Source organism: Monodelphis domestica, chromosome 6, assembly GCF_027887165.1.
Source record: "Monodelphis domestica isolate mMonDom1 chromosome 6, mMonDom1.pri, whole genome shotgun sequence".
Lineage (NCBI taxonomy): Eukaryota > Metazoa > Chordata > Mammalia > Didelphimorphia > Didelphidae > Monodelphis > Monodelphis domestica.
The window spans coordinates 6,277,997-6,305,996 of NC_077232.1; the positions used below are offsets into that span (position 1 = coordinate 6,277,997).

The 28,000-nt window shown below is 44.0% G+C and overlaps 1 protein-coding gene across 7 annotated transcripts in view; it reads right to left on the bottom strand.

Moving 5' to 3' along the window:
- The window catches only part of KDM2A (lysine demethylase 2A), a 93,313-nt gene that overhangs the window by 12,502 nt on the left and 52,811 nt on the right, over positions 1–28,000 (bottom strand). For 5 of the 7 annotated variants that reach the window (XM_007502645.3, XM_007502644.3, XM_007502642.3 and 2 more), the window contains 7 exons: positions 27,822–28,000; positions 22,468–22,574; positions 21,453–21,546; positions 20,260–20,413; positions 17,289–17,404; positions 14,518–14,644; positions 7,713–8,107 (listed from right to left, as the gene is read on the bottom strand). In XM_007502645.3, the coding sequence (XP_007502707.1) occupies positions 7,713–8,107; positions 14,518–14,644; positions 17,289–17,404; positions 20,260–20,413; positions 21,453–21,546; positions 22,468–22,574; positions 27,822–28,000 (1,172 nt within the window). The remainder of the gene's footprint in view (positions 1–7,712; positions 8,108–14,517; positions 14,645–17,288; positions 17,405–20,259; positions 20,414–21,452; positions 21,547–22,467; positions 22,575–27,821) is intronic. The other 2 variants (XM_056801244.1, XM_056801245.1) reach the window with 2 other exon arrangements.

The window sequence follows — 28,000 nt, forward strand, 5'->3', positions numbered from 1 at the left end:
GAGTCCACATGCCCCCCAGCCCCCTCCCTCCCCAGCGGAGGCCCTTCAGGGGAAGGCCGGCACAAAGCGGCCAACACCCTTAGGGGCCAAGGCCGCCAGGGAGGCCCCACTTCCTCACCAAGTCCCGCAGCCCGGGACAGTCTGGGAAAGCGGCAACCCTGAGAAAGGGAGGGGAAGGAGCTCCAAGGGCGGCCAAGAGCCCCAGGAGAAGCCGAGCGGCGCCCTTCTCCACCCCGACACCCAGGCCCCAGCCACGGCACCCCCAAACCTGAGAGGCTTCGCCGACTGCCTTGACCTTGGGCTCTCGTCCCTCTGCAGCTGCGCCTCTTGGCCCAAGTTGGCCGAGCCTTTGTTTTCTGTCCTGTCGGGGCTGGAAGGTGTCCGGGGCCCCCTGCGGAGCCCGGCCGCCCGGCCCGGCCCAGGAAGGCTGCTAGCACTGAGGCACACAGGAAGGCAAGTGTGCTCGTCCCAGCCCTTGAGCACAGCCCAAGCGCTGCTTCCTGTGCCTGTGAACAATGCTACTGCGTCACTCACATGCAGCTCCCAGAAATGCTTTGCAACAGAAGATGGCAGGAGAGAGAGACAGACTCGGAGAGACAGAGAGACAGAGAGACAGAGAGAGGAAGGGGGGGAGGAGGGGCAGGGAGGGAGCGGGGGAGGGAGAGACAGACAGAGAGGAAGAGAGGAAGGAGACAGAAAGGGGAGAGAGAGAGAGAGAGAGAGAGAGAGACAGGCGGTCGGGGGAGGGGGAGAAGGGAAGGAAGCAAGAGAAATGGGGCAGAGGAAGGAGGGAGAGAAAGACAGACGAGGAAAGGGGGCTGCCAGTGGGGAGAGCAGCAAAGCCCAGGGCCCAGCCGTTCGCTCTGCTGCAGAGCGGGGAGGGGGCGTGCTCTCCCAACACTCTCTGCTTCCCGATTGGAGGAAACGAGTGGCCCAGGAGGGGAACTCCTCCAGCAGCCCCAGCCCCAGCTCCCTCCCACCAGCACCACTGCAATAGGAGAAGCTGGGGCCAGCCTCCGAGGGGGGAGGGCTCGCGGGGGCAGCCTTTCAAGGCGCCAGAGAAAGGACAAGCCTTTAACCCATTCTGTGGGCTGCCTGGGTGCAGCTCGTCCCACATTTGTCCTTGCCACACTCCCCGGCTCTCCCCCCTCGGTCGGTCATCCGCACAGATGGCTGGAGCCATGCTGCGGTCTCACTGTGTGCCGCCTCCCCCTCTCGCCGCAGTCTCTCCCCCTACCAAGAGGCCCCACAAACAGTCCTGGCCCGGAGCCCCCCTCCTTCCTCCCATGTCCCCCCACTGCCACTCCTCTGGCCTGCCCCTCCCGACCACTCACAATCTCCTCTTTCCCGGGGCGGGACGGCCTGAATTGGCTCCTGGAGGACCCCTCTGGTCACCTCCAAGCTGGACTTGACTCTCCCTCGGGCTCCCTGCTGACCCTTTCCAGTCATGTGACACGCACTCAATTCCTACTCTGCCCGGAAGCCAGCCTCTCCTAGCCCACGGCCCCTGGGGGACCATCTGAGCTTTTCCAGAGAGCCTGGGCTCATTCTCCAGCTATCAGGCACTTTGGAGTCATAAACCGCCCCACCAGCATGGCTGCCAAGACCTGAGTCAAAGATTAAAAATGGTTTATTCCATTACTTGACAGCTGGGTGGCTCAGTGGATAGGGCACCAGACCTGGAGTCCACAAGACCCATTCAGACACTTTCCAGCTGTATTACCCTGGGCAAGTCACCTCACTCTGTCTGCCTCAGTTTCCTCATCTGTCAAATGAAATGAAGAAGGAAATGGCAAACCACTTCAGGATCTTGAAATCAAGAAACCAAGAAAATCCCAAATGGGGTCACAGATAGTCAGACATGACTAGAAATGATATTTCAACATTTTGTTACTTGTGAGAAGTGTAGATTGAAATGCCAATTTGTTCTCTGGGATCAGCATGGATTGGAACTCCCATATGAGTTGTTGATCAATCAAGAATCTTTTCAGGACCTACTATGTGCCAGACATCATACTAAGACAACAGATTCTTCTTTTTTTAAACCCTTACTTCTGTCTTAGAATCAAATCTGTATATTGGTACCATGGCAGAAGAACAGCAAGGGCTAGGCAATGAGGAAGTTAAGTGACTTGCTCAGGGTCACACTGCTAGGATTTGTCGGAGGCTAGATTTGAACCCAGGACCTCCTATCTTCAGGCCTGGCATTCTATCCACTGAGCCATCTAGCTGCCCCAAGATTTCTGAATAACTAAACATTTACTTCTAAAAGTACTAACTGTACTTTTTGACTGCCTGCAACCAAGATCTGGTTCTCCTCAAAGATTTCATCGAAAGGCCTGCCATTTCAGGGCATGTATGAATGCTCTTGTTGGCCCATAAGCTAACTGGGACCAAGGTATGTCCCTGTGGATACCGACTTCTCAAGCTATTTACTAGGGTAGAACCCTTAGTCATGGCAGAGCCACCAAGTTCTTCCTGGCCTGACTATCTTATTATTCGAAGTCTCTCTGGTGCCCATAGCTTAAAGCCCCAAGACTGACAGGGTTCTCTGTTTGTACGGAAAACATTTTTATAGATATGGAGAGCGGAACAAAAGGCCTGGGAGGTCATCTGGGCCAAAAGCCTCATTTTACGAAGGAGGGAAATAAAGGCTACTTCTAAACACCTGGATCACTTGGGGGCCTTCTGTCTAACCGTCCCAGAGGCCCATGAAAGCCCAGCTTTTCAGATATCTCCTGTATAAGCAGTACAAGTCTAAGCAAGCCCAGACTCTCCTGGAGGCTACCAAGAGGGGATAAAAGAGCCAGGGAGAGCCCTAAGAGAGGGAGTCTGGTTTGGAAATGTTTCTGCATGAGTCACTGGTTTACATATGCAACAGGGTCCATCTACTTTTTCCTTTTCACTAATCTCAAATACAAGATGGCTGAAAAAGATACTTATGTAAATTGGTTAGAACAAAGTGAAAACACTAGATCAGAAGGACCTGAGTTCAAATCCCAGTTTTGCCAATGAGCATGTCAGGAGGCAGGAAGTTTCCTCATCTATACATGGAGAGAGTTGGATAATGATATCTCTAAGGTCCTTCCAATTTATAATCCTTTGATTCTCATCATTAGTAAATGAAAGTGAAGGCATAACAAATGAGTAGCAAGTAGAATGATGTGTAAAACTTCCTAATTCCTTCAAAATAACAAACAAAACCAATAGCCACATTTGAACCCAGGCCCACTGGACTCCAGGCCTGGTGGTGTATCTACTGAGCCCATTAGTAGCCCCAAACATCCCAATTGCTAACAGAACTCAGAAGTCACCTCATCCAAGCACCCGAGTGCAGAAGCAGCATCACCTTTCCTCCAAGCCATCATTTGCAAGATCACGAGACAGGATCCCTCATCCCGACTTGACAGTCTAGGAATCCTGTCTGTTTTGAATGAGTACCACCACCTCCAATGGAGTGCTGATGAATTCACCAAGTGTGACTGTACTCACAGGCTAAACTGAGACACACTGTAATTTGTATCAGTTCTGCTTTTTTCATGTGAGAATTTGTCCCAGGTATCTGCTCTTGGTTTCCCCAGAGCCCAGATTTAAAGCTGGAGGGGCCTTGGAGACAGAAGAGGAAAGTTAAGGTCCAGGGAAGCAAAGTCAGATAGGCAGCAGGTCCCAGATCCAAAAGGAAGTCAACAAGCATTTATTAGGCCCGGTAGCGTCTCATTTTGATCAGATTTCTGACCCCGGTCTCCTCACCCCATTGCAGGCGCTACATCTCTCCCCACGTAGGCAGCAGCCAAGCCCCCCAGTCCCACAAGAGGGGGAGGGCACTGCAGAATCCCTAGTTTTACAGTAGGTCTGTTCCAGTCAGATCCAATATACTTCTGCAGCCTACCAACTGTCAAACTCTGTTAAGATTTTAATGCTACTGGGAACTTGCTCTTCAGCAACAGTCCAATCTGAAGGCGGGAGCACAACTATTGGGTCACAATGAAGCTGCTCCCAGGGAATCAAGGAGTTCCAAGGTCATGACACCAAGGAGCTCTCTGGAGATGCCCCCTGGCCCTAACTAGGAGTCTGTCTGTTCAAACTTCTCTTCCTTCCTGGGCCTTCCTCATTTCCTCTGGACCACTTTTGGTCTTGTGCTTGCTACCTGACAGACAGACACCAGCACGTGGGAGTTCTCCATCCTTTTTCTACTGAGAGCAAGTATAGCCCCTGCCAATTTCCTAGGATGCTTTTTGCTGGCTTTTCTGGAATCATGATCACAGGGCTCTGCATGGCCTACATTTGATCTCCACCTGGCCTTCTTGCCTCATTCCTATGAATCTTAACTTTTTGGGCCACATTAGGTTAAGGACCATGTAAGTCAGGATTTAGAGCTGGAAGGGAGCTTTGAGATCAAGTGGTCTCATTCCCTCACTTTGAAGATGAGGAAACTGAAGACCAGAGAAATTTTACAGTAGGTTTCAAAGCTAGTTTTACAGGGACCTCCAATGATGACTTGCTACCATGTCAATGATCCACTTAAGGGACTTCACTAAAAACCAAACCAAACCAAACCAAAAAACCCAATAAATCATGTTATGAACCTTTCCTTTCTTACAAGATAAAATTGGTCTTCTTTAGCACGGATGACAGTGACTGAAGTCACCCTATTTCTAAGACTTCCTTTAGGGTAGGAAAAGTTCATTTGAATCCATAGAATCTAAGAGTTAAAAAACCAAAACTAATAGCCTCCAGCCCCAAAGGATGTGTGAGAGATGCATTTAGAAACCAGAAGCAAGAGAACACATAAATTAGAAGAACATTCTCTAACCCTGACACAGAAAATTCACATGGCCAGTAGCAGCCAATACGACCATCTCATAGAGAGCAAAGCATGGTGGGAAAGCAACATCAAGAGCTTCTGCCTGCAGAGCAGACCAAAGACAACTTTATTGTTTCTGGGCCTAAGTTTTCTCCTCTGTAAAATGAAGTGGTTGAACCAGATAACTTCAGTGGCTTCCTTACACCCAATTCTATGATACGGTCACTGCATGACTCGGCAACCTTCAGATTACACAGATAATCTGCCACAATGAGAAAACGAAAATGTTTCTTCCCAATCAGACTGACTTCTTAAAAAGGTATGTCTGACCATGTCCTTCCCCTATTTGACAAATTCCAGTGGCTCCCTATTAGGTCCAGCTGTGGCTCATCCCAGAACTCTTCTCCCTCCTCATCTTGCTCTTCTCCCATCTTTTGACCTCCTGGCTTCCTTCAGGTTTCAGCTAGAATCCTGCCTTCTGCAAAGAGTCATTCCAGCCCCTCTTTAGGCTCCGGTTTTTCCTCATACTGCCTCCAATGTACCCTGAATATTCTGAACCCACAAGATGAGTTCCATGAGGGCAGGGGCTGTTTCTGCCTTTCTTGTATTCCTAGTAAACAGTACAGCATCCAGCACACAGTGGGCACCTATTAAGTATTTATTGGCTGACTTCCTGGCTGCTCAAGAAGTGATGAACATAAAGAACAGGGAAGCAGGATTTAGAATCCTCTTAGCTTGGAAAAAGATGGCAATGTTGGTTAGAACAATAAAACCAGAAAATTACCTGAGAAGAATCCTCCCTTTCACCCATCTTTCCCAATAGGACAATATTGGGCATTCCTAAACCCCCAAATTCAACTCCCTGAGATTCTGTCTTTTCTACTAACTCCCGATTTCAAGCTGAAATAGCTCAAGCAAGTGACCCTGCTTTCAGGCAGTTGTGACAGCAGACAGCACGTCCCCTGTCACAGATCCCCAAGCTCCTCTACATTTCCACGTCCAGACACTTTCACTCCTGAAATGAGGATTGTTCCCTTCTCTAAAATGACTCTCTGTCCACTAGTCCTGTCTTCTACCCTTTCCTCAATTTTGCAGTTTCAATTTCACCCATAGGTTATGAAATGAAATTACATGATAATCTGGCAAAAGAGGGAGACAAAGATGCTCTCTCCAATGTAGAAAGTAGCTTCTCTGAGACAGCAGAAGGTAGAAGACCTCTTAGCTGTGTAGAGAAGGCCAAAGGAAAATGGAATCAGAAACCAGGAGGAAAAGCACAATTAGGACAAATTTAGTCCTCTTCCTTTTCATCTAATATAAAACTATTTCTTACAATAAGTTCTATATATAGGATAGAGATCTACCACACTTAATAGAAACCATGGAAAAGGCATCTCTAGAGATTAATTTTCCTTCCCTTATTTTCCCTTGCACAGTTTTCTCATCTTCAAATTTTCTTCTGGGATAACTAAAAAAATTCTATTAGCCTTTGGCATTCATATGAAACTACTTCTAAAAAAACTTTTCACAAAAAGGACTGGGCTTCAGATTACTCGTATATTCCTAGAATATCTTCCGTGGTTTTTATTGTTAGGTTTTGGGTTTTTTTGGAAGATGGAAGTAAATGAAGATATGTGAGATAGGCCACAGGTTTCTAGATATACAAGTGTCCCAAAGGTACCCAGTAAGGAACCTTGAAAGAGTATTAAGAAGGGTTAGAACATCCTATAACATTGTCCACTAGAAAACATCAACATATACTCAAGTTTTATGGCTACATATTGTTAGAAGTAGCCAAATGAGCTTTTAGAGCAATTCTTTCAATAGGTCAGGAGAAGATGCTAAGAGCCAAATCTAGAGAATTCACAGGAGGTGAGCAGAAACTGCAAAGGAATGAAATAATTCCTTCCCTTTTGAAGTCAAGAGGAATCTCTTCCTGAGGTTACTGGAAGGTTCCTAGAAATTGTTTTCAGGATGAATGGGGGAGCCTGCTTTGTTAGGGTAGTTTGAAATATCAGCTTAAATCGGAGTTTTCAAAATGTTGGCTTTGAGAAAGGGCCTGAGGTTCTTTCCTCAATGTGAGAAGAGCCTAATGTCAATGAAGAGGAGAGAAAGCTACCCCTTTCTGTGAGTATGACATGAGCACTGACCGATTATAAGACAGATCACAAGATACCCATATACTGCTCTAACTGGCAATGGAGCACCAGTCAAAGACCCTCTGGATTAGGGTCAGCTTCCTTTAAAACTTGAAAAAGTGAGGGTTCCGACAGTCCCATTCAATTCCCCCCAGTCTCCACGGGCACACAATGGAGGGCTTAGGTACTATTAGAGCCGGTCCCTTATAGCTCTTCATTTCCTGATCAAATTCAGAACAGCTAACTTGTACCATCACATAGTCCATTTTTTCAGTAATACACCTCTGTCACAGTTTCTAGGAAAAGAAGTAATTCTTAACTTAACCTGAAACCCAATCTATTTTTCTTAATGGCTATTGTTTTTCAAATAGATTCTTTAAAATGAAATCTTACCAATGGATTTCAAATAAAAACTTCTTTCACCAAGCCTACAATCTTTTGGGTGCCCAAGGGGCGGAAGCAGAGATAGATCTACTAAGTCATGCCTAGATCCCACCAGAGTCGGCCATGTGTTTTCCCTGCACATTGACATGGCCTAGAAACACTGTAGGAATTAGATGAGTTAAGTTTTCACAGAAAGATGCTACAAAATGGTCCAGTATCCCAGAGAAAAGCTTCAGAAAACTGGAGCTTGCAAGTCGGCAAGACATTCATGATCAAATGCCATGCCTCCCCTCAATTTCCCCACTCCCCTTTCATTTGTCTTCCCAGAACCCAGACACCACCACTGCCTCTTCTCTGAGGCTTGGTCAGGGTGGCTTTTTGGACCTCACCTTGACATCGGCGATGAGGGCGTCTTCATCTTCAATCCCAGTTGGTACACATTTCTTGTGTAATGGCAGTGACTCTAGCTTATCCACAAGGCACCGGAGTCCTTCCAGCTCAAAATGAGTGAGGTGAACCTGTTTGTCCTTCCGAGGGCTACACTGAGGATCCCACACTTGACCATTGTGTGAGCTCCGGCCAGACTCTGAGGAGGAGTCCACAGACAAGGTTCTCTTCAGCCCTTGCAGATTCCGACAGGTTTTGCTTAGCCCATCATAATCCATGTTGACTCCATTGGCCATGGGGCTGGTAAGGATAGAGCGTCGGCTGCTCAGCCGCCTTGGCTCCCTCTCTGAAGTCTCTTCATCTACGCTTCCAGACTCCAAACCATTTAACTCCAAATCTGCAGAGTCCAAGAAGAAAAAGGAATAAGAACACAAGATAGGTCCATGGGAATCTGGTGTAAAATTTAACATGGGAGACACACTGAGGTTATGGTGGCTGAAACTTTCCAATTCTGGAACAAAATGAGTTTGGGAGGTCAATATATGTTACAGTTGAATCTCTCTTCTCAGAATCACACAGTGTGAGTTGGAAAGGACTTCGAAGGTCTGCTACACTCTCTGGTACCTGAGCAGGAAGCTACTGCAACTGCCTCCAAGTGAAGAACTCCCTTATTTCCCATTTCCTCAGGCCTTTCACTGTTCCTCAGTCACATCCAGGGAGGGTCCTGGGCTGGATTATGAGAGGGGCTCAGCTTTCTTTGGCAGAACACTAATGTGTCTCTACTAAATCAGAGCACCTCCCATCCATGCACCCTCCAGCATTCTGCCCTAGATTTCTCTCTAAAAACTATCCTATACCTTCTTCTAGACCACCATTTCCTCCACCCCTCAGTACTTTCTCAAGTCATTTACCTCTGTTCTGACTTCACGCTTCTCCCTCTCCAAACTGAACCTAACAAGCCATTTCAGGTCTACACTCTCCTCAGCTTCTGAATTCCTCATCCCTTTGCCCAAACCTCAGCCTCAGATTACTGGCATCTTCCCTCTGTATAAAACAAGTCAGTGCACGAACCTGGAGAAGTCTTATCATGCTAGATATTTACATTATAAATTTATGTTATTCAACTTCAACTGGGTTCTCACTGTAGCAAGGAAATCATTTTATTCTTCCCTAATTAATTCCCTGCTTCATTCCCCACAGATGCTATTCCAAACAAACTTCTACCTCCTCAGCTGGTGATTAAGCTTGTTTCTAACTTACCAAAAAACAAAACTGGAAGCCATTCAGTGTGATCTCTCTTTTGTCCCATCTCTTCATCCTACCCATTCTTGATATCATCTTCCACTTTCTCCCCTTTAGTCCCTCTGCATGTTGCACAAAATAACATCTCTTTGTCTTTTTTTAGCATGCTGCATCCTCTCAACCATCATCATGTCTCTTGAATCTTCAACCTTTCCCTATTTCCAGGTCCTTTCCCTACTGCCTTCAAAAAGATTTCCCGATCATTTAAAAACTTATAGAAAACCTTACCATTCCCTCAAGCTACCATCCTATGTCTTTCACTCTTCCTCAGCCAAAGTCCTTTAAAAAACCACATAGACTTGTTGCTTATTCTCCTTTTACTCACTTCCTGACCCTCTGCAATCTGGCTTTTGATCTTATCATTCACTTTAAATGCCTTTCTCTACAATTACCCTACCCAGCTAAGGGACTCTTAATTTCCAAATCTCATGATCTTCCTTTTGAAGGAAGTCCTAATCCTTTTGACATTATTTACCAGACCCCCCTCCTGGACACACTCATTCTCTTAGGTTTTCCTGGTGCTTCTCTCTTGCTTTGCCTTTAGCCTATCTGTCTGCTGCTTCTCAGTCTCCTTGGCTACCTTAGAATCCACATTACGGTTGGTTATTGATCCAAGTTTTTTGGTTTCTCTTTCTTGGTATCATTAACATGCCAACATGATCAGCTTTCATAGTTTTAGCTACCATGCTCATTAGGATGATTCCCAGATCTGTGAGTCCTGCCTTGTCTCTCCCCTAAACTTTGGTCCCAAATCCCATTATATCGTGGACTAGATGACCTTAAGAGATCTTAAACTTCCCTAGTCTAAAACTAAACTAAACTCACCTTCTCTCTAAATCCCAATCTTCTTTCCAGCTTCCTTCTTTTGAGGAAAGGTCCCATTGTCCCAACATCTCTCCTATCTAATTCTTCCTCTGCACTCACATGGCTAACACCTGAATTCAGACTCTGGCATCGACTCCGCATTGGTATCCCAGACTCAAGGCTGCCCCTCTTCCATCTAACCTCTGCCTGGAGGCCAAAGCAATTTTCCTTAAGTTTAGATCTGACCATGTGACTCCAGTGGCCTCCCACTGCCTCTAGGGAAAACTATAAACTCCTCAGTTTACTTTGTAAAGCCTTGCACAACCTGCCCTCAACCTGTCTTTCTAGTCTTAATTACAACACTCCTCTCCTGGGTTCTGTAATACAGGCAAACTGGCCTTCTCTCTGACCCTGGCTTTCCTTCTACTGGCTGGATTATCCCCTACCCCATGCCTGCCGGGCAGCCCTCTCAGTGTGAAGCCCTATGCTGAGCCTGACCCTTCCACCTGCTAGTTCCCTCCCCATCTCTTTCCTTCCATACAAGCTTGTATTTTTAACAAAAGCATTTATTACATACAATTAACATGTTTGTTAAGACAAAATGAACTAAAATAGTTTGGAGCTCTCTTTTTTATTTGTGTACTTATTACAGACACACACAAACTTCTAAGCTAATAAAACAAGGTGTTCCAAAAGTCTTAGAGCAGTCTTAAAGTATTAAAGCTGATAAAGGTCTAATTTTCAAAATATGGGGACCTGGCTCAAATTTATAAGAAAGAAGCCATTCTCCAATGGCCATAGGAAGACAGTTGAGCCATCAAACCACCCCACACAGACTCTGGGGGCACTCTTATCTGCAGGGACGTGTACATGGAACAGAGATACTAAAACACAAGCTAGCTCGGGAGGAGGCTTATCAACTTTAGAGTGTGTGTGGAATTCAGTATGGCATTTAGTACAGTCATCTGAACACGTTTAGTAAGCGTCTCCTCTTCTGTGGGGCTGTTGTTAGAGTGGAAGCTCGTCGTAAGGCAGACACGTGCTGTAGCCCCAGTAGCTAGCCCACAGGAGGTGCTTCATAAATACTTTGATGCCCGAGGACCTCTGTGACGTTGCCCATTCTCCTTTTGTCGGCATTGGCAGAGGTTTCTTCCCCTGGGCCTCTAACTCCCACTGGCTGCTTGACCCTGCTGTGCCAGAGCCCAACAATCCAATTTTCTCCCCTCTTTCCACATGCCTGCAGTGAGAGAGCTATCTTCTCTGGGCTAAAGAGTGCTCATTCCTTCAACTAATTCTTGCAAAGCAAGGCTTCCAGGCCTCTCTTCTCCCTGGCTGGCCTTCGGATAGACCAAGTCTTAGTATGGTGTCTACAGCTGAGGTCAATCCTACAGGGTGGAAGGCAACTCACTAGCAGCTTCTGTGGCAGTCTTGTGGCTGTGCTAACTCACACAGTTGTACGGCTTGAGGTCCACAGATCTTTTCTTTTCTTTAAACACTTACCTTTCATCTTGGAGTCAATACTGTGTATTGGCTCCAAGGCAGAAGAGTGGTAAGGGCTAGGCCATGGGGGTCAAGTGACTTGCCCAGGGTCACACAGCTAGAAGGTATCTGAGGCCAGATTGGAACCCAGGACCTCCCATCTCTAGGCCTGGCTCTCCATCCACTGAGCTACCCAGCTGACGCCCCACAGATCTTTTTTCTTTCTTTTCTTTTTTTTTTCCAACTAAACCACCAGATGAATTTATGAACTCAGCTGAAGTTTGTAATGTGATAAGATGGTTCATCAGGGACCACTTTCCAGGCAGCAAGACAAAACTCGCCATCCATCTTTCCCGCACATTCTGCAAGGCCAATCACTAAAGCCTTTTGCAGACAATTTGAACCCTGTCCTAGTTAAGAATGGGAAAGCTGGGGAGTGTTTCTCCAAAGACCCCACCCTCCCACATGAGGAATGCTGGCTTACTTTGAAGGGGGCCATCCCACAGATCTTTTCTATGCAAACTCCTAGAAGTGGGACTAGATACTTAGAGGCAGAGCTGGTAGCACAGTGGGTAGAGCATGGGTCTGTAGTCAGGAAAACTTGAGCTCAAATCCAGCCTCGCACATGTACCAGCTGTGTAACTTTGGGCAAGCAAGTCACTTATCCTGTTTGCCTCAGTTTCCTCAACTATAAAATGTGAAGAAGAAGAAGAATAGCCCCTACCTACCTTCCAGCATTCTTGTGAGGATCAAATGCCATAATAATTGTAAAGTGTTTACCATAGTGGCTGGTCCACAGTAAGTGCTCTAGAAATGTTAAGTGTGATTCTTTTAAGTCATTTCCCACTTAAGTTTGAAAATTGATGTCACAAGAGTAAGACTTGACACTTATCCCCGTTACAGTTCATCTTGGATCCTCTGGGAAAGAGAACCTTCCAGGGCTGGAGGTCCATTAACCACAAATCCACAGCCCCGACCCCCCATACCATGTGACTGTAAGGTAAGCCGACATCTCTCCACACTGTCCAAAGGATGACAACGAAAAAGCTTTGTCAAATGCCTTGTTAAAAATCCAGGAATATCCTATCAGTGACATTCTATTCTTTGGCTCTCTCAAGCATATAAATGTGATCAAAATGGGAAAAGACCATTTGGAATGACCGTCTTCTTCATTAGCATATACTGGTTCTTACTGGCCGATTGCCAGCCCTCTTCCAAAATGCTCACAGACGGAGGTTCCCTTTTACCTCCTATATTCTGCCAACAAAGTAAAGCTCGCTGGTCTATAATCTGAAGAATTCACCGTCTTCAGTTTGAAAAATGAGAATTTTTGGTTGTCCGGAAGGCCGGGCCTCTGGCTTTTTTCCCATCCTTCAAGACTCTCACAGGTTATCAACCATGACCCAACACACCCCGGCAGGCCCTGGGAGGAAGTTTGTCTGGAGCTAGGAAACAACTCACTGAGAGGTGTTAGGGGCTGGCTCGCGTGTCATGACCCTTTTACCTGTGGCATCAACTTTTTGTTAATCATTTCTCTTCTACCCTTTCCTAGTCTAAAACTTGTCCTCTAGTGGGGACACTGAGGAACTGCTTCTATGGAGCAAACAAAAGTTCCCAAGGAAAAGAATTAAGCTAATTTCTAGCAACATTCTCACATATCCCCACTAACAGAACTTAGCCCCTTGCCCCCCCTGCACTCTCACTCTCCTGTATCCGCCACTCCCACCCATGAACACTGCTGCATCCTGCTAGTGGATCAGGACTTCTCTGCTATCTGTCACTGGCATACAGCTTAGCAAATGAAAGGAAGCAAATCAGGAAAGGAAATTCAGCTGTAGAACTGTCAATCAAACAGATCAACTTTTGAGAAAGCATCCCAAAGCTACCACTGCTTGGTAAATATGCATGATTTTAAGGAGGAGGTGAAAGCAAATAATAAAAAGGGGGAAGAAGGAAGAGAATGTAGTTCCTATTCGGGACTAGGTGCTGCAATCAGTTCTTTTTGTCCCCCCCCCCCCCATTATTTCCTTTGAACATCACAACTCTATGAGGCAGATACTCTTATTCTTCTCATTTTACAGTTGAGGAAGAAGCCAATAGAGATGAAATAATTATCCAGCGTCAATCCACATCTGAGGCCAGATTTGAGCTGCCTTCCTCCTACAGGCTGAGAATTCCATTACTAGACTAGTTGCTGATATGTATTTATTAAGCATCTGTCTTGTGCCAGGAACTCTGCTAGCGTTGGGGAGGCAAATGTGATAAATGAGACAATCCCTGACTCTTAAGTGTGAGGCAGGAAGTCCCGAAGAGAGTTAACTCTTTGGGTAATAAATGAATCACAGGTTTAAGATCTTAGAAAAAAGGATAGGCCAAAAACTTTGAGAAGTATCACAGATGTGACATGAATTCCACTGGCAGGGACACTCTTGGAAATGAGAACGAGGTGACGACTTTGTGAAGGATGGACACATTTTCCCCAAGTGACTGTATAAATACTACAAGAGACAGCATAGCATAAAATGGGGGAGCCCTTGCATTCAAGTCCTGTCTCTGGCCCAGATAGGCCATGTGATCCTGGACAAGTGGTGTGTTCTCAGTGCCCTTAGGAATGAGACTACAAGGCTGCTCAGCAGCTGGTGATCTGTATTCAGAGGAAGTAAACCATATATCTAGTTCCTCAAAAAGGTGTTGCTGTAAAAGGAAAATGCCAGGACAAAATGCCCTTAGGCTAAAATTCCACAGGAGGAGAAAATATGTCCTTTGGATAGTATGGTGTCAGCGTCTCTCTTTTGAGACACTGAATCCTAGTAAATGTGTTTTTCAGGCAATGAGACAGACCAGACTTGCCTTCCTTGAAATCATCTACATGAAATGAATCAGGCTCCCTCCCTCACCTTTCTAACATGGCTGGGGCTGAGCTCTGATGTCTCCAGGACAAAGAACCAAGCTGGCTATTCTGGGCGTCCTGGAAGTGCTCCAGAGAGTGCACAGGGGAAGGAGCAGATGGACTGGGGTGGGGGGTGGGGGTGAGGGGGGTGTAATGTCATCCTCCTGAATGGAGAGAGGACACATTCTGGTGCTTGTGAGAATCAGACCAGAACTAAAACTCCAGGAAGCAGAGCCTTTTGAATTCCTCAACTCCACAGTGACAGTGATGGCGTGGGGAAATTATTTGGTTTCAAAAATGAGAGAGGAGAGAGAGCAAAGTCAAGTACTCACCCATGCTGAGGGATTCTTTTTGGAAATCCTTGGTCAGGTGGGAGCGATTGGTGATGCAGTAGACGTATCGTTCTAACACATACCAACACATCTCATAGTAGAAGGGATAACGGAACTTATTTGGGACCTACATGGGGACAGGGCGATAAACAGAATAAACTGATACTTCATTTCCAAGGGGGAAAAAAGCATAAAACCAACCACATTGAGTATATAATTAGTTCTTGTTCTATCACTTTCCTCCCCTAAAAAAGATGAGAAGTTTGGACTATTTTCCAGATAAATCCGATGATCTCACAGAAGACTTTTCTGGGGTGGAATGTCTAAGATGACATCTTCAACAACTTTTCTAAGTGTCCTGGTCACCCTAGAAGTCCATCTTCGGAAGGAAACAATCACCTTAGAACTAGCAAGGGAGACTGACTGTTAATCCCTGACTTAGTCAACCAGAGAATGAAAAAGAAATCTGGGTGTGAGGATCAGGTCTATTCTACAAGTTCCTTCTGCTTTCTCTTGGAAAGGGGCGTGTAGGCTCCTTGAGGGGCAAGGATCTGTTTTAGAGGATGTGAAAGTACAGAGCTAGTTACCTTCTAAAATAGTAGCTGAATGGGGCTGAACTCTGAAGCAGAAAGGGGTGATAGGGTAGGGCCAACTCGTCATGTTGGATGTGGACCTTTGCCTGTAACACGCAACGACCAGACCGGTCTGGTTGTGATCAACCATGGCTATAATTCTCCTGCCTCCCAAAAAACTACCCTGGTTTAACTGTACAACCCAACTGCTCTCCGGAATGACCAGCAGTGAATGCATGGTGTGAAGGGAGGCCACAGGCATGGGAGGGAGCCCAGCAGCAGGCCCCTTCCTCCAGAGTCTGCTTCCTGTTGTTCTTTGCCACCGAGAATTCAACCACGAACTTGAAAAGCTGTTTTAAATCTGGATGCCCTAAGACGTTCTCAACCTTGTTCTGAGCTGAACAAAGAACTCTGAGCACACGTAAAAGCAAGGAGACACACGACCATGGCAAGGCAGTCTAGATGATCAATCCAGGCCTTGCAGCCCTCATACAAGGGTCAAGCTATAATGCCTTATTTACTTTACTGTGCTGAGGCTAAAAAAGCCCACAAGAGCATTCCCAGACCCTGAATTGCTTCACGTTTCGATCGTATGACTAGCTCTGGTAAAAGGGACAGGAATGAACAACCTTCAGGAGAAGTTTGCCTCTCTCTGCTGGTTAAAACAACTTTCTGAAATCTGTTCATTCTTGGATTCTGAGGGGAATTGGGAATGTGGGTAATAAGGAAGAAAGGCTAGGATACGGGCATTCAACGTGCAAATTTTTAACTTGGTGTTCAAGAGAATTATTCGTGCCTGACTTTTCCCATCATACTGTTTTAACCACACTGTCAAAGAGCAGACAGAACAGAAGTGACAAAACCTCCCTAGCAACATTGTAGGGGAAATTGGTGACCCATTAGAGAAGAATCTTTATAGCTTCCGTAGCCTCAAACTCAATGGAGGGAAATGAAAAGGTATGCAGAGAACAGGCAAAAACATCCCGCATTCTAACTCACTTGGCTATAAAGCTGCTTTCCCACAAGCTTTACAAAAAACACCCAAGTCCAGTGAAGTTCTTATGAAGTGTCCGCTAAGGACAAAGCAATGTGCTCAGCACAGGGGACTGAAGGATCAAACCAACATGGTGGCAGTTTTCAGAGAGCAGGGCCACAAAGCACAGGTAATCATACTGTGTTCACTCCTGGTCCACAATGATGTGGAAAACAGAAATATCTACCTGGTTACCATCCAGTGTGGTGTTGGCACAACCTGTGCACACCCACACTAGGAAGAACTGATTGGCTCTGCAGAGATGCTCCAGCGTGTCAATTAGTGTTGCCAGGGTGTTGATTTTTAATTTGAGACTCACTGTTCAATAATTTGTCTAGTCAATTAAAAAATATACTTAAAAACTTTCAAGAATCAAAGTAAGTGATAGAGACAAGTTGGAGATGGGATGTCCTGGGTTCAAATCTAGCCTTAGATACTTCCTATCAGTGTGACCCTAGGTAAGTCACTTAATTCCCATTGCTTAGTCCTTACCACTCTTCTGCCTTGGAATCAATACTTAGTATTGATTCCAAGACAGAAGGTAATGGTTAAAAAAAAAAACAAACCCAAAACTCAAAGAGGCTCTACATTCCCCCTTCCCCCTTCCTCTCAACCACAATGCCATAGGATAGACAAGTGACTCCTTTCTATCACCAATCAACAATCCAAGAAACTACAAATTACTGGAGTCTCAAAGGAAACACAGAGAAAAACCTGCCACGGTTTTGGCCCTTTGTTTATAGGACCAAGGGGGCTAAATGAGAGCTGGAAAGGAGGTAGGTTATTTAGTTTAAAGAGGAAAATGAGGGCTGGAGAAAGGAATGGGAGGTCTTGGGTTCAAATATGATCTCAGATACTTCCTAGCTGCGTGACCCTGGGCAAGTCATTTAGCTCTAACTGCCCAACCTTTACCACTCTTCTGCTTCAGAACTGATACTTACTAATGATTCTAATCCAAAAAAGTAGGTCATAATATTACTATGTTCATCACTAGTAAGGGATGAGATGCCCAGAACCGTAGATAAAACCAAACACATATGGGTCTGGCTAAAATGCTGAATTTATTTGTTTTCTCCTATAGCTAAGATGAAAACTGACACGCTTTGCTAAAAATAAGCTAAAGGCTCGAGTAAAAGGTTCACAAGTCTTTAGTTATTGCTACTTACCCGTGTTCGATCTTCAATATTGTAGATTTTGAGCTGCATGGGGATGTTAAAACTGTGCAAAAAGTTGCCCCCAAACACTAATGTGTCTGTGGGGGTGTATACTGCATGAATCCAGCCTACAGAGGGGGGGAAATCAAATGTCTCATTAGAGGATGACTTTTCTGGGAGAAAAAGGGTTAGGCTATTTTTTTTTCTGAAATAATTTCTTTCTATTTACAAAAAAATACTATTTTATTTTTCTCAAATTACATATAAAAACAATTTTTAAACATTCATTAAAAAAAAAGTTTTGAGTTCCGAATTCTTCCTCCTTCCTACCACTCCCCATGCCTCAGACAGTAAGCAATCTGATAGAGATTTTACATGTGCGATCATGTAAAACAGTTTCCCATATTAGTCATTTTGTAGAAGAGATCTCAAATGAAAAGAAAATTAGAACGTGAACTAGAGTATGTTTCAGTCTGCATTCAGACGCTATCAGATCTTTCTCTGAAAACAGATAGCATTTTTCATCATAAGTCTCTGGGATCATCTTGGATCACTGCACTGCTGAGAATAACTAGGTCATTCACAGCTGTTCATCAAAAAATATCACTGTCACTGTGTACATTGTTCCTCTGGTTCTGCTCACTTCACCTTGCATCAGTTCATGTAAGTCTTTCCAATTTTCCTGAATCATCCTGCTTGCCATTTCTTCTGGCATAACAGTCTTCCATCACAAACTGATAGCACAACTTGTTCAGCCATGCCCCAATTGATGGACATCCCCTCAATTTCCAATTCTTTGCTACCACAAAAGGAGCTACTATAGATATTTTTGTACAAATAGGTCCTTCCCCCCTTTTTTGGATCTCTTTGGGGTACAGACCCAATAAGTGGTATTGATGGATCATAGTTTTAGAGTCTTTTGAGCATAGTTCCAAGTTGCTCTCCAGAATGGCTGGATCAGATCACAACTCTACCAGTAGAACGTTAGTGTCCCAATGTGCTAAGTTCTTAAATGACCCTCTTCCCCTTAATTATTCATTGGTCTTCAGTGGCTAAATCTGCAAAGTAACTCTTCACTGCAATCCTTGATCCTTCCTCCCAGGCTATGTTCACCAGTTCTCAGGGAGGACCACCTTGCTCAGGAGGGCCAATCCTGTCACCATATATCTCATGTCTAACCCAAACGTTGCCAATATCTTAGATTCAGCACTCATTACCACCTGCCTGTAAACCTTCAACTGCTCCCTCCCAGGTTTTCCCCATGCTTGCCCTTCTTTCCTTCCCCAAATACGTCTGCCACAGTTACCAGAATAATCTTTCCACAAACAGAACTTGTTGTTACCCCTCTGCTCAAAAAGATTCCCAGGCTCCCCAGTGTCTACCCTGAGTCAGGTTCAAACTTTCCTGCCTGACTTTAAGGTCCTTCACCAGCTGGGCACCATTTTTCCTTCCTAAGCTTCTCCCTACTCTCCAGCACACAGATGACAATATAACTAGTGTGGAAAGCTATCCCTCCTCATATACACATACTCTACTCCAACGGCAGTTTTTGTTGACTAGAATGCCATTCCCTCCTGCTTTCACCTGCACCAACCACTTTTCAAGTCCAACTCAACTCCTGCCTCTGTGAAACAGTTTTCTGAATCTCCTGGTTTGGATTGGACTGACTGTTTCCAATCTCAAGGAGTCATTTGTTTTCTAACTCTCTAATGCACTTATCAAGTAATACTGTGAATAAATGGGAATGAAAATGTATTATGTGCCTCCTAAGCTTACACTCCTACTAGCATCCTTGGAAGCAAGGCCTGGGTCTCTCTAGAAGTAGGTAATAAAAATGAGGTACATTTCCATACCCCTTGATCCACTGGTATCATTCCTGGCACTCTATTCTAAGGAGATGACTGACAAGAAAGAGACAGACAGCTGTACAAAAATATTCCTAACAGCAAAAAAGACTGAAAACAAATGGGGAGGGAGGGGGAGATGGCTGAACAAATTATGTAATGGAATATACCTGTGCTGTAAGAAATGATGAAAGGGATGGTTTCAGAGTAACCAGGAAGACTTATATGAACCAGTACAGAGTGAATTGAGTATAATCAGGAGAACAATTTATATGGTAACAGTAGCATCGTAAAGACAATCAACTCTGAAAGACTTAAGAAACTCTGATCAACACAATGACCAACTCTGATTTCTGAAGATTCAGATGAAACACGGATCCAGAGGGCAGACTAAGACTTCCACTTTTTGGGCATGGCTGATGAAGAAAGCAATTTGTTTTGCTTAATAATGTATATTTATCACAAGCATTTGGGGGTTTTCCTTTCCTTTTCAATGGAAAAAGGGGTAGAGGGAGAGAAGGTGGACTTTTCAAATTGAAAAAACAATAACAACCACCACCAAATAACAGAACAAGAACCACTTAAAAAATTGCATTAAGATACACTAACAAAATGCAATTATTGCACCATAGGAAACAATGAATATGAAGAATTAAAAGCAATATGGGAAGACTTAGAAGAAGTGATGCAGAATCAAGAGGGCAGAAGCAAGTAAACATCAGACACACTGAGTAATAGTGCCATGCAGTTAAAAGAGAAGAGCAGAAAGAATTCATTTTATGCACACCATAACTAAGGTCGAGAAGGCTCAGAAAACTAGGATGATGTCATGAACACATCTTTAGGGATAGAACTAATGAAAACTAAGGAACAGGAGTTCTAGGAACAAGTTGAATGATTTATGATCTCATTTCTTCTTTTTTTCCCCCTTTGACGTGCTAATTTTCTCATGTCCTTATCTTACAACTGTACTCCCATGGGTAGTACATCAAGGGAAATCAATCCATTTCCATACGCCTCAGTAGCTAGCAGAGGACTGCTCACAGTTAACGTGGCCTCCTTACTCTCACTGCAAGAAGTTATAACGTTATTTGGGTTCAAGGGAAGGTGGTGGCAGAAGCTCTCTCCACCTTGCTTACCTGAGGGGATAACAAAGGTGTATCCCTGCTTGAGCTCAATGCGCTGGCACTCTGACACCCGGTCACCCAGGAAGATGTCTCCCTGTTTCCCTGACAGCAGCCAATTCTCATACAGTTCTAGATTTTGGGCCGTAGGTGGTATGAGCCAGAAGACCTGGGAGTTAAAAACTTCAGTCTGTTAGCAGTCACTGATAGGACCGTAGATAAAGTTCACTTCCAGTGGGAGGAGAGAACAAGGGAGTAATTCTTTAGTTGCCTGACTGCACCTGAGACCCAGGGCTAGGAAGGGACCTCCAAAGTTCTTTAGTCAACCCCGCTAATTTTACATATGGGGGAAACTGAGGCCCACGGAGGTGATATGAACTGGCCAGCATTCCCATGGGAGTGGCATCAGAGAGGGGATCTGGTCTGAGGTGCCCTGACTCTTCCCACTGCTGATTTTCATTTAATATCAGCACACTGTGTCATGGGAAGATGCCAGGCCCTAGGGTCACTGATTGAATAGTTTTGAGAAATGGACAAAAGAGCAGCAGATTGGGTCAAATTTTAGATGGATGTTTCTATAGTCCAGAGGTGAATCTAAGGGATTAAATTGCCTGCATTTATCCATCTCTTTTAGCTTGCAACAAAGGTTAATATAAGTTCCTAGAGGGCAGGATCTGCTCAGAATGTGCCAGAGGCAGGACTTGAATGCAAACCAGTGCCGTGTCTAGCCTTCCACCCACTGTCTTTCACCTTGCACAAAACGGATGTTAAATGTTTGCTGAACTATGGCAATAGATGTGACTGTATCCTTTCTCTTGCTTCATCATGTCTCCACACAAAATGGAAACTTCATAGCTAATGTTATTGAAGGATCTCACGTTATAAGAAAAACTTCCTCTAGCATTCCCAGTCTTTGGAATTCTCTCTTCCTTGGCTCAGTGTGGAGAATACTGGAAACTCAGGAAGGAGGTATGCTGGCCTCTAGCGTTGGGGGCCTTGTAGCATGTAATTACCTAAGTGAATTCCCCTGCTTACCAAACTACAGGAAAGATCAAATGAAATCATTCTCTCTACAGAAATAGTGGCTTTAAAATATACTGGGTATTTATTTTCTAGAATGGGTCAAACATGCCTGCCATTCAGACTAAGCAACATATTCCTTAACCTTCCATCCCATTACAAAGATCTCTCCATAGATGGCACCGTACCTTTCCCCCCTGGTGAATGTGGTACCACACAGAGGTGCCACCAAAGTCCACGTGAAAGTCTGTGTAGCAGCCTCGGACGCTCATGAGACAGTACCTGGTCCCAAAAGAGGAGACACATCAGGACAACGAAAGACGTAACAGCTCATAAAGCCAATGTCATTAAACTTGGCTAAGTGCATCCTCTATAAAGCATATGGGCTAGAGGCTCAAGAATATCTACCTGGATGAAGGACATATACTTAAAAACTAATTTTCCAAAGAGAAGTTGGAATTTTTAATTCAACAAGCAGATAAGAAAAACCCAATCATCAAGACTGTCCTGGGCCAGAGACAACAAAAGAAAAGGAGAATGCCAAGCTTGGATAAGGGTCAATGCAGGACAGGTGGAATATCCTTGGAAAATGTCGAGGAAATCCTGTGATCTTTGTTGTAAGAGTTTCAACTGTCCTCTAGACAAAATTCTAACAGAATAATCGGACCCAGGGGACTCAAGAACGGCAAAATTCCCAAAAGGAGCTTGTTGAGAGGGAACAAGAAAGCCTCCCACAATGACCTCGTATTGATTTTGTCTGCCCTTACGCACACATATATGATCTCTCTCAACAGAATGCAAACGTCCTGACAGGGCCTGGGACATCTGTGTCTGTCTGACCAGAGCCTAGCACAGAGCAGATGCTTAATAAATGCTTGGCGATGATCAAATTCCCAACCCCCCCTAGTTTTAGTGCCCCACCCAGTCCCCAAGTCATAACCATGACAGAACTCCTGAAGAGCCACTACATTTTTCTTTCTGTCCACCCTTACCGCTCCATCTTCTCCCTATGAATGGTAAGAAAGCTGAGTTTGCATGTGACTCAGTGGCTAGACAGAGATCCTTACTTATCTCCATCATTTTAGATTTTTCTTGGAATTTTAAAATCCCACTTTCCCAAAATGATGGAATTCTTCTTTGCTTGTCTTTTTCCTGCCTCCAGTCATCAGAACATGTAGCCTGAGGGATGTTTCCTTCACTTACTTCTGTACTTTAGGGTACTGCATCTCCAAGATGGCATTTGTGGACTCTGTCTGGCTTTCCTTCAAATGCCTTGGCCACATATTGTCTACCCAATCGATAAAATCCACCTAGAAGAAGTAGGGAGAGTTAGGTTCATGTTAGGAGAAACATAACATAACTCGCACTGATCTTCACACCTTCCTCCCCACAGCGCTGGGACAGAGGTAGTGGCTTAGAGAGACTAAGGAACCTGCCTGTGACTACAAAGCTAGTGAATGCCAGACCTACTGTTAAGCAAAGGAAAGTTGGCTTCTCTGAACCCACTAATGCCCTTGACCCTACAAATCATTACAGGAGCCACACATAAATAAAATGGTTCTTGGTTCTGATGAAGGCCAACCAACCAATACCAAAGAACTGACTATTAAATGACAGTGAAGACCAATCATTCCATCAACATGATCACAGACACCAAGGACTCAAACAAAACCACCTATGAAGGAATGCAAAAACTACTTAACGTAGGCCAGTCTTTTAACATATTATCATCATTTAACATGCTTTTTTGGATTTTGATTTGAAAACAAAAAACAACCTTCTGGAGTGTGTGTGGCATAGTTATGGAGAGGATCATGATTTTGGGAGAGTCTAAATAATCAAGACCATTGAGATGGTTCAGACAAAGCTAAAAGCAAAATTCAAAAGAAAGAGTGGGGAGCGGTTCAACAGGATAAATTCAGTGTCAGAAAAAAAGGCCTCAGTTCTGGCCCAAGGTCATATGTCAGGCCGGCCAAGTTAAAAATTCTCTAGGCTTTGACTTTTTCACATATGAAAATGGGAACAGAAAGACAGCTTGGTAGAATGCAAAGAAAGTTGGCCTCAGAGCTGGGTAGAAGTTCTCTGGGTCCACATCTGACTGCCTATGACAAATAGTGGCTGTGTGGCCTTGACCAGATCACTTAAACAATTGGTACCCCCGTCAACTCTGTAAGACAAGAAACTGTCAACTGTTTCTGTTCTGAATTGGTTTTTGAAATAATGCATCGAGAAAATGCTATCCCAGTGAAATGGCAGGCCCAGTTGGCCAGAGGGATGTTGATATAGTGAATAAGAGAACAAATGTGACTGTTTTTAAAAACATAATAAAGTATTAAATAAGTAAATAAGTAACATCATTAGCCAAATTCTATTCAAGTTCCATAGGCCCTTTCCTTTATCCTGTTGTTACCTGGGCCCTGAGAATCATTTTGCCATGCAGATTTTTATTAGAGTGATATTTGCTATAATAGGAATATACTTTTATCTTGAGACAGGAAAACGCCCCAGTTTTCAAGCATGATCACATTTGTACTTTAAACTCTTCCTAAATGCCACTGTGGGATAGTGCAGGCTGGCTCTACCAAGGGGCCTGCAAAGCCAACCTAGCACTGCCTGATTCCGAATATATACCTGACTGACTAGGAGTACATTAAACAAATGGTTTCGCAAATCCATGTTGCAAAGAACACTGGATTTGATCATGTCGGGTCAAATACAGAATAGACCACTTGACCATTTAGGCTGCCGGGTCCAAGGATCTGATAGATACTATCTCAGTGCTATTCTCGGAAAGGTCTTCCCCTAGACAGACCCAGAGAATGAGTAAGACTAAAAGCCCCCATTCAGAAGTCACTGTCAAAGATATTCTGATAGTCATTAAAAAAAAAGAAAGATGTTATGCTGCAGGTCCAGAGAAGGAAAAACACACTTCTCATTTTGGAAAAAAAGGAAAATGTTTGGCCTCTGATTATAAACTGTAGACAGAGTTAGACTGTCATTAAAAAGCTAGCTGATGAACACCCCAAAAAGGAAGCAGTAACAATCCCAGAAAGCCAGCCCAACTTATCAAAGACAGGCCAGTCAAACCCCATTTCCTATCTTAAAAGGCTAAGAAAAGGGATAGATCAGTGAATGCTCTTGACACAGTTTATCCAGATTTGCTTCCAAAGAATCTTGGCCTATTTTGGAGAGAAAGGAGGGACTAGATATTGGTACAACTGGATGGGATGACTAGACCCAACCAAAGAGTTTGGTGTACACAAGGCAGGAGATCTCCAATGAAGGATTTCAGGAGCCCAGAAATGACAGCAGACTTGACCTTTTTTTATCAGTGACTTGGAGAAAAGCAGAGGGGATACTTCTCAAATCTGTAGGTGCAATAGATAAAAGTGAAGAGACAACCAGTTTTGACTGGCTAGGACACTGGGCTGAATCCACAAAGATGGAATTCAACAAGGATAAACAGAAAGTCTTAGATTTAGGTCAAAACCAAAAAAACTTCACAAGTACAAGATGGGGAGGAATAGTTAGCAATTTATCTGAAAAGGAGGGTTTGAGTGGACTACCATCTCAATGTAGAGATCTCAATCAACAGTGGAAAATGATAGAAGAAAGCTGATGTGACCATCAGGTGTATTAAGTGTGGTAAAGTTTCCAGAATGAAGGGGTGGGAGACACAGGAAAGAAGGGTTAGGGCTGCTGTCTCTATCCTGATCTCAATCTATTTGGGGCATCTCCTACAGATCTGTGGGCCCCAGGACAGGAAGATCACTGAGAAGCTAGAGAATATAAGAGCAACTGAGATAGGAAAGGGTCTCCACTATGTAAAGCTCAGTTGAAGGAACTGGGGATGTTAAGCTGAGGAAGAGAAGACTTAGGGGGAAGCATGAAATGCTAATAAGGAAAGAGTTATTAATTAGACTCACTTTATTTGGTCCTAAATGGCAGATATAAAAGTACTGAGTAAAAGCTGCCAAAAAGTCAATTTAGGTAATGTCAGGAAAAATGTCCCTGATAATTAGAGCTGTACTGAAATGCAACAGGTTGGCTCAGGAGATAGGGTGCTCCCTCCCCCCTCACTTGAAGGTTCCAAGGAGAAGTTGAATGACCACTTGTGGGATATGCTCAAGCAGACATTTTTTCAATTATGTATTAGATTAGACTGCTGCTGAGGCTCCATTCGTATCTCAAATTTCTGTGCTTCTTTATTTTACTATTATGGATAAAATAATTTCTGTTTCAGGTAGCCAATTATATTTACCAAGAGCCCACTTAGGGTAAAGCATTAGATTATCATCCTCAATTTTGTTTTTCCTCAAAACTCAGTTTCTCTTTTCCCTCAAAAACTACCTCAAACTTTTGACCCCATGCTTTCTGAAATGCAACTGTCAGGCCCTGAAGAAGCAGAGGGAGAAAAGCATCTTCGAGACCACTTCAAGGAAATGCTGGACCATATTTATCTCTTGACAGCAAACTGCCATTCTTTCCTTCTCAGTTCCCTTGATTTCCTATCACCTAAGGGAAAGATTGCTGCAGCTGGTTTGTACTCTTTTCCTGGGGTAAGTAATTAGTCAGAACTATTCCTGGACACTGAACTGGGCACCTTGTAACAAGGTGTATGTGAAAACAATCTGTGTGTCAGCATCCGAATGACTTCTTCCATTTGGTACCTCTAACAATTTCTAGCCATGAACAAGTTTAATGCTATATTATTCTCTATAGTCACATGATTAACAAACCCAACCATTTTGCCATTTTTCAGTCACAGAAACTGGAAGAGAACCAGAAAGAGAAGGAACTCTATGCCAAGATGGTAGATCCCCTGCTCCTCTACACTGTGGGTCTTTTCAAAGGTGGAAAGGCTTTGTGTCAAGTATATTGTATAGAAATGTTTTTCTTGGGTAGAAGGTGGATTAGAGAGGTTCTGCACTTCCTTCCAACCTTGAAAATCTATGAGTTTAGGGAGTAAAATGTCTACTTTCTGGAACTACAACAGACACCTAAATGTTGCTCCTCAGAAGGTGCTAAGAAACACCCTTTCTGGGTGTAGACTTCATTGACCTAAGCTCCCCTTTTCATAATTTGTGGGGCTCTGACAAGAGAAATTCTAGCTCTCTTCACAAGATGGTCAATATGCAGCATTGCCAGTTCACCTCTAAGCCACAGCTAGCTTTCAGGACCTTCTTAGGAAAATGTGAGATTTTTTCCCCCCCTTAAAAATACCATTTAATCAGTTTGAGAACTAATGTAGGTACATCTGTGTTTGCCATAAGGTGAATCATTTCCCCACTGATTTCCATTACGAATCTGGAAATGTTTCCCCATCTTCTGTTCCTGTCCTGTACCAAAAAAGAAAAGCAAAAGGCCTACAGGAAGCAGACGTGATACAGGCACCTTCAGGAACATCTTCCACATTTAAATGGTGTCTTTTAAGGAGTCAAGTTTCTAATCTTTCAATTCTACAACTTGGATTTCAGGTAATGTTTCTTTTCAAGAGAGTGCATCTGGGCTCTCTGCTAATGGTGTTATTAACCCTTCCCAACTCTTCCTCTTTCTTCTAGTTCAAGGAAGACTACATTAAAGAGACGACCAAAAACTAAGCAAAGTGCCATGAGTGCCTGACATGCCACTCTTTGGATAAGAGTTCCAGTTATCAGCAGTTGACAAAAGACCAGAAGGGATGATACCCACCCTTCAAAGGAGATCAAGAAGACAACACCTCCCCACTGCCCAGCCCCTCTAGAAAAGTGGGAGCTCCACAGAGCTGGAACATGTATACATGTTTAATTTCTTAAATGTACTGATAGTTGGATGAATGATTATGATTTTATATAATAAAAGGTATGAATAATTTGAAGGGAGATTGGAGAATATGTAATAACATGGAACCAGACTTAAAAGTGACAAACTCTCCAAACTATAACACTTCAAGGTGGAGTTTATACCTCAACTGAGTTTTAGTCCAAGATTTAAACAAATAAAAAAAGGAAATTCTCGGTCCCAAAATTAACAAGAATGAACCTGATCTCTTCTAGGAAATAACTCTTTCCATTGTCTTTCTGGGATTTGTCAGTTATTGGCTCTATCAAAATCCATGGTTGAATCAAACATCTCTCTCCTGGGTAGTGAAGAACAAACTTAACCATAGTGAAACTTCCCTTCTCCAACTGATCACTACTTTCTTGTTAAACAACTGGTCTCCTTACCTTGAAGTCAAAGATGACTTCTGTGATTTCCTTATGGGAATGTTGTTGTTTTTATAAACTTTCTCAATTGAGCATAAACCCAACTAACTAGATGAGAGCTAACACTTTCATTCCCCAACTCACACCTCAGAGGCCTGAATTGCCTCAATGTGGCTAGGTGGCCTTAGTCTTGAGTAAAGGGGCCAGTTTCCAAAGCTTTAATCTTATACCTAAAGCATTCACATTTCCAGAGTAAAACTTTCTGTCCTTTTCAGCACACAAGAAAAAGCTATAAATTTTGCAAAAACGAACAACCACTTTACTTGACATCACCTGCTGGAATGGAAAGAGGTACATTAAAAAAAAAATTACCGTGGTAGGCCTCTGCACCATGTTCTCCAGTCTGGTGTGGCTGAATTCCAGGCTGATGACATTATAGAGTTTCTCACGCTCTTCCTCTGGAGTCTCATAATAGCGGGTCCATTGGGCCATAGTCATTTCAATACCTTTCTGGGTGTTCACATCCATGACATCCACCATTCGACGACTCC